Source organism: Haliotis rubra, unplaced genomic scaffold, assembly GCF_003918875.1.
Source record: "Haliotis rubra isolate DU_JTF1 unplaced genomic scaffold, ASM391887v1 Scf9, whole genome shotgun sequence".
Taxonomy (NCBI): domain Eukaryota; kingdom Metazoa; phylum Mollusca; class Gastropoda; order Lepetellida; family Haliotidae; genus Haliotis; species Haliotis rubra.
Window position 1 is genome coordinate 2,325,403 of NW_025767634.1, and position 12,641 is coordinate 2,338,043.

At 40.6% G+C, this 12,641-nt stretch overlaps 1 protein-coding gene across 1 annotated transcript in view; it reads left to right on the forward strand.

Annotated features, from left to right (window-relative positions):
• The first annotated feature begins 4,038 nt into the window (after positions 1 to 4,038).
• Positions 4,039 to 12,641, forward strand: part of LOC124263837 (glutamyl aminopeptidase-like) — a 45,746-nt gene continuing 37,143 nt past the window's right edge. Inside the window, exon 1 of the mRNA XM_046698559.1 lies at positions 4,039 to 4,889. Coding sequence (XP_046554515.1) covers positions 4,288 to 4,889 — 602 coding nt within the window. The 5' untranslated portion in view covers positions 4,039 to 4,287. The remainder of the gene's footprint in view (positions 4,890 to 12,641) is intronic.

Sequence of the window (12,641 nt, forward strand, 5' to 3'; positions counted from 1 at the left end):
ACAGATGACCCTGATATACAGATGATTCTGATAGACAGTTGGCCCTGATAGACAAGTGAACCTTATGGGTGGGTGTCCCTGGTAGGCAGTTGACCCTGATAGACAGATGGCTTGAGAGACAGATGATCCTGATAGGTAGCTGACTTTGACAGATGACCATGACAGATACATTACACTGTACCATGAAGGATAGATGACACTGATGAGTAGACGGTCCTGGTAGACATGGCAGATATGTGGTGGCACGTGGTCCTGTGAATAGAGTTCAGGTCACAAATGAGGTGAAGTTAAGCTACGTTGGACGTCCTTGGATGGGTGACTGTGTTTGGCAGCTTGACTCCTGAGAGTTTCTTGGACTTCGGTCCTGCCCCACAAAGAAGCACGTGTGATACATGTGGTCTCACCTTTGGCAAGTGAGTTTGTTCAAAATTGCCTCTGGCCACCCAGCAGGAAGTGGGTACCCGGTGGGACAAAGTCATGTGGGTATAAACTTCTTTCCTAACCAGCAGCTTGGGTTATCCGGGGTAATAATGTTCAGATTGTTTGGGCGCTTCGAACATGCATTGTGCATGGGGCAATGCGCATGATAAATTAACGACTATTATTATCATTATATGATGCCCCGATAGATAGATGACACTGCGATGAAACAACACTGATACACAGACCGAGGCAATTAGAAGGTCCCACGGTCCCGGTGGGTAGGTCATCTCAATAGATAGGTGGATCGGTGACCATGACGAATACATTAACCTGATGGATAGATCCCCCATGAAGGATAACTTTACCTGGTAGATTAACGACAGTTGATATAAGCAATAGGAGCAACTGCCTTTGTGTAGAACGTGATTGTGTCAAATCTGACTCATCAAGACTTCATAAAGCTATCAACATTCGTGATAAGAAACGTTGCAAGTGTATTGTGTTATTTATAAAGAAAATATGTAAAATTGTTTGACACATGCTTGATATAACACTGATACCAGAAAAGACACAATACAAACGTCATAACAGCTTATAATCAGGTTTATGGATCATTTTACAAAGGTTAGCCCTTATCGTGTAACATATGGGGTTATAACAGAACTAACCCTCTCACCGCATCTCCTCTCCAATAACTCCGCGGGCTTTGTCATGTTTACAACTTGTGCAAGTGATCCGTCTGGTGTGAAGATGACTACAAATAACCACTCCGTAGGCTACTAGGAAGATAGGAAACACTGGCCCAAGTGTGAAAACACGTGACATACTGCACTCGTCTCATTGCCAGGCAGGTTAAGACACCTCAAATTGACAGGCAGTTGATGCGTCGCTACTTTGCAGACTTTCAAATGGGCTCAGGTGTCATATATCGTCAGCTCAGGTATCATGTATCGTCAGCTCAGGTGTCATGTATCGTCAGCTCAGGTGTCATGTATCGTCAGCTTTAGAAGAAGTACACACATGTACACGTATACACACGGACAAGGGACACAGACACATAGCAACACACAGAGGTCGTATTACAGAGAGTACACACACGTATACATTGCACATTTTCAGAGACTGCGAAGAAAAATGTGACACTTCCAGAACATTACACAATACTAAATATATAGCAATAAAAAGTTATATGTTATTTAAATATTTGAGCAGATATTTCACCACGCTTCTGCCTGCCATTCCTCACACAACGACTGCATCTTAATAACATTCACAAAGATATTTTCAAATGTAGATTTTTAAGATTGGGAAAGGGTAACTCAAGGGTACCATTGTTTCGTGTTATTAGATTTATGTGTTTGTAAGACAAGTGTTATCATAAAGTAAGGATGTTAGGTGAATGTACATTACAAAAAGGTCTATTTTGTCACCCAAACGTTCCTGCATACTTGGATGGACATAATGAGGGTTTTGAATGAGCTACAGTTGGAGCTACAATTAGGCGTGTTCGTATAACAGATGGATATTGTCTTGGTTCATACCTTATATATCACCTGGAGACTACGACAGGTAATTACCCCCCAGATACAGCAGTAAATGTGCATCAAGTGAGGTTATCGTATCAGGTAAAAATACCATTTTAGGAGTCAAATATATCATCTCAACAGAACTAATGATGACGTCGAATGGCGTCATCAACACCATCTGACAACACTTTGAACTTATTCATGCCGAGGTGACATTAAATTTTAACTCACTCACTCACTCTGAACCGTTTCACATATAGCGATACAAACTTGTGTCTGCGTCCATGATAAATTAGCATAATCTACAGCTGATTTTTTCGGAATGATATTGTTTAAATTCAATTCAACAAAATTGGAAGCATATAATAAAAAAGAATATTTCGTGTGTCTCTGAAATATACCGTATCCTCGTTTCCTTTTTCACGTCACTCGATGACAGATACATCATATTTCACTAGAAACATGAAATATCCTCTCTGTTGTTTCTTTCATTCCTACTTACGGTGGGTTACTCCGTGGTAACTGCCCCTTTGAGATTTTTGAATGATATCAGATCAATTAGATATTGCTCAGAAGCTTACTTTAATTTCTTAGGGTCGCAATATGGCTTAGCGACGTTAGATTTCAACTCACTCACTCTTGGCCATATTCTAGTGTTGCCCGTCCTTGCGGAAGTTGTAATTCACATGCATAAAAGAATAGACCAGCAAGAATGGGGGACATGCTGTTGTTCCCCGCCGTGATATACTTAAATATTGCTAAATAGGGGGTAACACTAAACACACTCACTCACCCCAGCTTTTATTCGCAAATCCTACTGCTGGTGATACTTTATTATCCTTCCTGGCACTGAATACAATCTCCTTGTAAAATCCGAAATTGGGCACCATGTCAAACAGCCACCCGAAGCAGCATGAAATATTTCACATGCACATATATTTTCCTCAGTCCTAGCAGTGTTGCTCTTATTTCCGAATGAACGCGTCTTTGAACAATGTTCCATGGTTTGTCAACTTTATGTGAGAGAAACATTTCAAGGGACACGTACTGTTGACAATATTCACTTTAGTGAAAAGGGTTATAGCGCCAAGTTGCTGAGGAAAGTATACTTCCTCCGAGGTGTAGTGGACATAGCAAAGAGGGAGCTTCGGTCCCCGGCAGAGTCGAACCAAAAATACGTTAAAGGATAGCATGCCACAGTACCCAGTGATTGGCTTTAAAGGGCTGATACAAGGACCAGACGGCGATATGGTATTTCAGTACGGGCGCTTAAATAAATAAAAGACACAACCATAAACATTGCAATCAACCTGAACACGACATTACTCCCCATTAACCTCAACCTTGGTGATAATAATTAGGCCCAAGCTGTGATTTCACTCCAGGATCCTGGCGCGGTTAAGAGCCGTAACTCAGCGAATAGCTCTAGATCACTCGTGCCCCTCTGCATGAGGTAAGGAAACATTAAGACCAGCTTGTAGTGAAATGGTCATTTTGCATTAGTTCGTGTCTGGGGTTCTGTGAACACAAGACGTCCTGAGAGGTCCACTTCGCTGAGCATCCACTTCTATAGAAGGTGATGATTTGTTTGAATTATATATACTTCCTGAAAGGCTGCAATCTCACAATTATCTATTAGAGTCATCCCCCTTTGCCAAGATGCGACAGAGAGGAGATCGATTTTCACTCTCACATTGTTTGCATGGGCCCGAGTTTCTACATGTTTTGATTACAAAGCAAATTAGACAAGATACGGTAAATTCTAAGCAACAGTCGAATCTCAGTGAAGAAAAGCATGATAGGTTGATTGAGCCATATGTTACTGACTTCTGTTTTTATTGTCTATTAATTCTTTTCTTACAAACATAAATAATAATTTCATATTAGTAATACTTTTAATTTTGGATTCCGTAAAAGATATTGTTATTTGTCATTTTTGATTCTCCAGTATCTAAATACAAGTAAATTAGTAAATGGTGTGAGAGCGATGTTATGGAGGATTGGTGTGTTGATTACCAAGCTCAAATAATCAGTGTGGTGAGACGAATATAGGTGCCAGCATTCCGGACACGCGCCCGTTGGCAGCGAGGATACTCTCATTATGTGTACTCCGAGCGTGGACTACGCGTCTTAATGTGTTCTCCCTCCCCAAGCAGTCGCACAGCGTTCACTGTGTGTGCAGGCATTCTCACCACAGGTAACGCACACCAGACGCGACCAGTACACTTGTCAACTACCACCGATACATCCGCTGTACTCATTCTCCTTGGGGAGGGCGTAGGACCTGGAGTGAATCTGCGGAGTTGAAGGGGCACGGGCTCAGCTCGTTGTTGCAGTAATGGATTTCCGGGACGCTAGCAAGGTGAATGTCAACAGACGATGTCTTTACTTTTTAATATTCCTTCTTCTTATTATGCCAGTTGTAGTGGGTGTGTTGGTATGGTATTTTATCCCGAAGTGTGACCAAAATGATCCTTCATCGGAGAAGATTTCAGGGGATGGGTCCACCACACCATCCGTTCCAACCACCCCTGGTTTCTCGGAAACAGAACCTTGGAAGAACCTCCGTCTACCCCGATATATTGTACCTCTGCACTACGATCTTACTCTGTACCCGGATTTCTATGACGATAACGGGTGGTTTTATGGAAATGTTACAATAGAAATAAGAATCAACAAGGACACGGACTATGTGCTTATTCATTTTAATTACCTCAACATCACGAAAACTGAGCTCCGTGAAAATAGCACAGGCAACCAGATCGGCATTAAGAGGACATTTGCGTATGCTGAAAACCAGTTCTGGGTCATTGAAACAGCTGTGACATTGAGGGAAGGTGCAAGTGTTAAACTTTCCCTTCAGTTTGACGGCTCGCTCACCAGAGCAATTGTTGGCTTCTACAAAAGCAGTTATGTCAACTCTGAGACGGGCCAGACAAGGTACGTTTGTGTATTTAGACTGACGTGTGTGTGAAAGTTCCGGAATAGTAACGTGTTGTTAATGTTGAAGAATAGTTATATACAGGCGTCTCACATTAGCCCAGTTGTTTTTAGCGATGTTGTTGTGTACAAAGTGACGCTCGGTATGGCGGAATAGACACGTTTGGGAGTGGGAGAGAGGAGGGGACAAAATTAAATACACCAATCCCCCCTCCCACCCCATCTCTCTCATCTGACATAAATATTTTTGTTTTGCCATTATCTCAAATCTGAAATATCTCTCATTCTATATATTGGAAATTATGTTCTACTCAATAATAGCTTGCGCTCTCTCTCTCTCTCACACACACACACACTGTCCTACTCTCACAGTATATGCATTCAAATGTCTACCTACGCATTCGTCTTTCTCTCTGTCACTCTCTCTCTCTCTCTCTCTGCCTCACTCTCACACACACACTGTCCTACTCTCACAGTATATGCATTCAAATGTCTACCTACGTATTCGTCTCTCTCTCGCTGTCTGTCTGTCTGTCTGTCTGTCTCTCTCTCTCTCTCTCTCTCTCACACACACACACTGTCCTATGCTCACAGTATATGCATTCAAATGACTACCTACGTATTCGTCTCTCTCTCTCTCTCTCTCTCCCTCTCTCTCTCTCTCTCTCTCTCTCTCTCTCTCACACACACACACACACACACACTGTCCTACTCTCACAGCATATGCATTCAAATGTTCGTCTCTCTCTCTCCCATGGTGCGTGCTTCTATACAGAGCTTGCCATGTCTAGCAATGTATTCCTCTCTTTCAATTTGCATTGAAACGACATCGTCCACCTCATTCTCTCTCCCATATAGTTGATGCTTTTAAATTTATGAAACCGTCCACCTGTGTGTTTCATCTCTCCTCTCGTCCTCTATCACCCTGTCCCTCTCCAACTATTTCTCTCCTCCAATCCATACATTTAAACCAAACTGACAAAGTATGTGATGTTTCCTCACCCATACTCCTACCCACAACAGATTCTGTCAATCTACGGACCCAACGTCATAGATACACGACAAAGCAGTTTACCATGTGTATTTTTAATTACCAATCAGGTCTCAAAGACAGTGTTCTTCTGTAGCTATTTGCGATCTCATTCCCCCAGGATAACAAGTCTCTCCCGCCTCTGTGTAGTGTGCCTGGGGAAAATCGTCGGTTGGTACATGAAAGATGACCCACTGACTTCAACGGTCGCGTTGTGCTTTGTCTATTAATTACTTCATGACAGCAGAGAGAACAGCATACGTCATGTTTATGAATTAATTCATTGTCCGACAAACAACCTGACACTTTCAACGTTTACTCACACCATGTTCATGGGTAGGAAGCGGTTTTTAAGTTGTATGAACTAATTGACGTTTCGCTATGATTTTGATCAAATATTTATAAGATATTAATAATTACATTTGATTAACGCATTTCATGAACTTAGAGTATATCATATATAGTGTTCATAGTTTCTTTTCATATATATCAACAACAAAACGTTAAGGACCACCCCAAGTTTCAATATTAAAGTATTTAATATTTCATATCATGATCAATATAACACTAAAATATTGAAAATTGGGTTGGTCCTTAGCTTGTTTTGTTGAGTATTTAAACGATTCTCATAAGGAAAGTATGATATTTTATGGATGACAACTTCTTTGTTATATTATTATGCGACGTTTTGGTATACCGTTGACAAGCAAGAGTGCTTGAAAACGGTTTAAGAATGACGCGATGTTTTGCTATTAGCACTTACACCGTTGTCAAGCAAGAGTAATCAAGATAGTGAAACGTCGCATCACGGTTCTCAAGCAAGAGTGCTTAACAACGGTATAAGAATCTATACCGAAATGTCGCATCATAATATAATAAAGCAGTTGTCATCCATAAAGTTCAATATTTTTCTAATTATAAATCAACTTCTAAAATTCCAAAAATACAGAATATTCGTACATAAAAGTGACCTCAACCAATCCATAATCTAAGAAAACCTTTCTAGAAGCAGTATCGATACTCTGACTCAGACTATATGTTAATATTATTATGCATGTGGTGAATCCCTTTGAGGTGATGAAGACACCCGGTGTTTGCATATCGTGTCCCACCGATAGCAACGTCACTTAGTAAAGGCGATTGAGTAACATTGTACCATCTTTCGCAGACTCCATCCCTTAACAATGGAACCCGTCAAAACACCTTCAGCGTCTGTTAATTTTGTCAGATAAAGTGATTTGTCCATTTACATCTTTGTACAACTTTGTAAAGGCCGTGCATAACCAATGCGATCCCTCGACCGATATCGACAATGAAGCTTGAATGTGTAGGTGTTTGTATGCTTCGTAGCGCGTCAGGCACGTTAGGAGTGACATACATCACCATAGTTATGCAACTTTGTTCTCCATCTGGTGGAAACTAACTTCATTGTTTACACCATGGGACGGAAACGAACAGTTTATCCACGTGGCACCTCGCTGATCTTGAATGGTTGCCTGGACACACCCCGTAACCTTTTGGGAAAAAACAATCGGAATCTCAAAACTTAACCTCCATATAAAATGTCTGATGTCTTCTATGTCACGCAGACTAACGGGATCGGGTGGTCAGGCTCGCTGTCATCGGTTCCCATTTGCGCAGATCGATGCTCATGCTGTTAGTTGATCACTAGATTGACTGGTCCAGACTCGATTATTTACAGAATGCTGCCATATAGCTGGAATATTGCTGAGTTCGGCGTAAAACTAAACTCACTCACTCTATCACTATGTCACGCAGAATGACTACATGGTCCAATTTTTAACCCCGAGAGCAGAAGGTCGCTTGTTTGATGGGCGGTCTTATCATAACGAAAGAGGTTAAACGATGGTACTTGTTGTTTCCCTGCCTAACAGTCGGCTTTAAGAGAGTGAAACAAGGACTGGTTCGGAATCCGTTGGGCTGACGGGTTTTCATTGTCGAAATATACCTACCTACCCATCCTACCACCCAACAACGCCAAACAGAACACCACAGCAGATAGTCGTTACTGCACATTCCTACAGGATCTATTTCCACAGGCAGACTGTACGAGCATTTTGAGTGACAACAAGCGTTGTATATTACCTTACCTATATATACATTTGCTGTTTTGACAAGGCGTGAAATATTCTCGTTACATCTCGTAAAGATGTACACGGTTGGGATGAATCGTGGTTGTTTCCTTGTCAGCTGGTGTACTAGTTCCAGTCACATACTTCAAGACACTGGAGACATATGGGTGTGTTATATTGTTTCCTTGTCAACTGGTGTACTAGTTCCAGTCACATACTTCAAGACACTGGAGACATATGGGTGTGTTATATTGTTTCCTTGTCAACTGGTGTACTAGTTCTAGTCACACTGGAGACATATGGGTTCAATTGACACTGGAGACATATGGGTGTGTTATATTGTTTCCTTGTCAACTGGTGTACTAGTTCTAGTCACATACTTCAAGACACTGGAGACATATGGGTGTGTTATATTGTTTCCTTGTCAACTGGTGTACTAGTTCCAGTCACATACTTCAAGACACTGGAGACATATGGGTGTGTTATATTGTTTCCTTGTCAACTGGTGTACTAGTTCTAGTCACATACTTCAAGACACTGGAGACATATGGGTGTATTATATTACTGTTGTCACACAACTGTAATATGTGTTAAAACGGCCTTCACACGGCAAACTAAAGTTTGACAACACATGTTGTCGAACTCGAGCTTGAGAGTGTGAACATTCCAACAACTCGCCACCAACACCAATTTCAGCGTTGTCAAACTGTTGTCGAGAAATAGGATCGGTCTCTATTCTCACCAGTTTATCCATCAAACTTTCGGTGTCGTCAACTAGAGTCAACTAGATCTCTGGAATCGGGTTGTTCGGATCAAGATATGTATGTTATATTTATGTATATCTCAGTAGTTCTAGAAGGTTGAGGACTGACAAGTAATTCCAGAACACAGTTATTTATTCCAATATATATGTACAAAATCCAACATTCAAAACTGACATGGCAAATAATTCTAGACTTGAGTTTTAATGTAGTATCTCGGGTCTGAGAAACAACGATTTGAGACAATATGTCAAATATGCATCTACAACTACACACAATCGGAATTCCGTATTTCTGTGTAGACGTTTACATGAAGCAAGTAAGTATTGACTTCAGCATAGTTTTGCAAAAATGGAGGTATGAACAAAAAGTGTGCCCAACCCTAAGAAATATATCTGTTATTATAAGTGAGTGAGTGAGTGGGTGGGTGAATTTAGTGTAACGCCGCTTTTAGCAATATTCCAGCAATATCACGGCGGGGGACACCAGAAATGGGCTTCACATATTGTACCCATGTGAGGAATCCTCGGCGTGACGAGCGAACGCTTTAACCACTAGGTTACCCCACCGCCCCTGTTATTATAAGTAAATACGTTAACAATAATAACTTCACAAAAAGCAGTAGACGACAATACGAAATCATTGATGTTATGTTATTCAGCGCAGGGATGAAATGTTATCTCTGCCGACTCTGCAATCAGACATTCAGGAAACAGTAGTCTAACAATGGTTTATGAAAACATAAACTGAAAATATATTACTTCGTTAGCTAATAAATGTCATCAAATATTTATTATGAAATATGGGATATGTTTTTGCAATGTTGGGGATTCGTTGCAACTCGTGACAAGCTTGTTGGAAAAATGTAGTTGTTTATACATGTATGTGTATTGGAATCAACCAAGATGAACCGTCGTCTTATACGTTCGGTAAAGTACTGAACAACAAGAAGACATGTTCATCAATATCCCCCGCCACAGTGTTCTGTTCCTATTTGGTTCCTGTTATTTTTAACTCCACCATGACATATATGTCCTGAAAACACATACCATATTTGGTTTCCCTATCTATAACAGTTTCTGAGAAAATCTTTTCTCACTCGGGATAAAGTGCAATAAGTCAAGAAACGCATGACAAAGGCCATAACTCTGTAACAGATTGTAACCAAATTTGGTTTCCCTATATTATAGGTTATATCTATAACGGTTTTTGAGAAAATCTGTCCCCATCATCTTGGACGGACGGACGGAGAGAGCTCCGTATATCCCCCTCCCTCTCTATGGTTGGGGACAATAACGGCCACTGTATACTGATCAAGGTAACAAATACCTCATAATTAGAGAAACATCGGCATGCCCATATAAATCTGGCAATACAAGATCAGGAGAGCAAGGCTTTAAATGCAATGCTGTTCCTTATTTCACAAGTGATTTAGTGCAAACACTATGGTTTATATACAAGCTTATCAATGTATCGATATTTTAGTCAGTGTTAAAATATGAGTGTCCTATCACTTTGAAACGAGGTTCACGGTCATGTCCACAAAGCGACCATGACCAGAATGACTAAAACACAGACTGAGTGATTATCACAGCCCCAATGCAGGTACAATAGACAACTAAGTCCCTCGGTGTGTTTCTGTAAACATCTTTGCCTGACAATGTTATATAACATCGTGTGCTGTGTCATCATGTATACTTTGAGATACGTGTACAACCACTCTAAGCTTGAGCTGTTGTCCCTTCCATACAGATGTTGGTCGTGTGTTTTGTCGATAGCGATGCAACAACGTACGTTGCTTTGACGTGAAAGGTCAAAGACCATCCTTTGCAACTTGTTGTTGACAATGCAAACGGATGAGTGCTAACAATATACGAAAGCTGTACATTGTATGCAAAAATCCTTAAAGGGGCAAGCCTGCTCTGGACTAACGGTGGCCAGATAACTTTGCTTTCACGAATATCACTTTGTTTACACTCTCTTCAATTTGCTAATAAAATAACGTGACAGTTAATGATCCCATCAGTTACTCCGAAACAACGTCCCAATACACAGGTGGCATTAATGACCATGTCTAGAACTAGGATCGGAATGGTCTTCAGACGGTGGAACATATATATAGTGCTCGTAAAATGTTCCGCAGTTGTACGCGCCATTAATATTATTCCAACATTGTCAAAAGAGGGAATACCTTTCATGCATGATTGTAAATGTTGTTATTTGATAACGATGTCTCCCGCCAGACTGTACCAACAGCCTGCAATTTGTGTTACACATTCATTAACCCTTCAGGGATATCGACTTACAAAATTTCAAGATAATTAAGTGAACAGTTCGTCATTTCTACACATGGAAACATGTACTTTTATTTGTATCACCCTTAAGGCAAAATGCTTCATTCTATGAGGGTGGTCGGCATCTGTCAGTCCCATCTCATCCCCTCCCTGCTACTTCCTACACCCCAGCCCCCCACAGAGTGCTCGACCCTCTTATCTGTTCATAGAGATCCTCAGGGGCAGGCTTTGATAATTTGAAATGATAGGGAACTGCAGCTATGCTTCAATGGAACCTCTTTTCAGATTAAAGACTGGCTATCGTCATTCCTGCAAGATTATTTTATTTCCCCACGGTCCAATATGGTCACTTGATGGTCACTATGAATGGTCCAAATCTAATCTAGAAATTGATCTCCACGGTGTAATTATACCGTTTATTCAACAGACCTAATCGTTTGATAAATCACAGTACTGGCCATGGGCAATTCGTTTGGTTCCTTTCATGAAACATTTCTGGCAGATGTAATCTTGAGTTTAAATATGAATGAAAAGAAACTTCTATATGTGTTAAATTATCTTTTCTATTGTATCTAAAAAAGGCTGTAATCGTACATGAGCGGAATAATACATTCCGAGTCCTGATTGATGAGTTGAAGCACGAGAGAGCGAACTTAATTACACCCTAAACATAAAAATTAACGTCAGTCGGAAAACAGATGAAACAAAGTTAAAGAAACAGCAAATACAAGATCGTGCCTTCAATTAACGTTTTATGACAATTATAACGATGCTCAGTATATCTTCTGACAGCTTTACCGAGTCCACGATATGATACTCGATATTCAAGTCAAGATTATTGTGACAGTTGATGATCATACAGTGAAATAAGTGAGTGAGTGAATATGATTTTACGCCGCTTTTAGCAATATTCCAGCAACATTACGGCGGGGGACATCAGAAATGGGCTTCACACATTGTACCAATGTGAGGAATCGAACCCGGGCCTTCGACGTGACGAGCGAACGCTTTAACGACTAGGCTACCCCACCGCCCCTACAGTGAAATAAGACAAATTTGTCTACAGTACTTAAAGTTGTTTTATTTGAGCCACTGGCAGAAGCGGGAAAGGTTATACATTAAATATAGATGGTCATTACAGTTAGAGTATTTTAGTATTCTTGAATCATCCGAGTTCCTTATCTTGTTGATGACATAAATATTGTCATTATCTGCTGACTAAAAATACGGATTCTGTTTATCAAGGTAATAAATATACTGTAAATGATTACGACATATTTGTTTGGCAAAACAATCAGCATTACCTTAATGCTCCTACTAAGGCAAAATATATTGAATAAAACTCTTAAATACATTTCAGCTGAAATACATTGATACGCATTTTGAAAAAGACTCCGTCTGGGATACGTGTACATGTTTCGGCTAGTAGATGGCGCCATGTATGTTGTCTGTTATCCTCTATTACCCGAACTACTCCGTGAAGATCCGGGTTAGAATTGGTCTTCAGTAACCCATGCTTGTTGTAAGAGGCCACTAACGAGATAGGGTGGTCAGGCTCACTGACTTGGTTGACA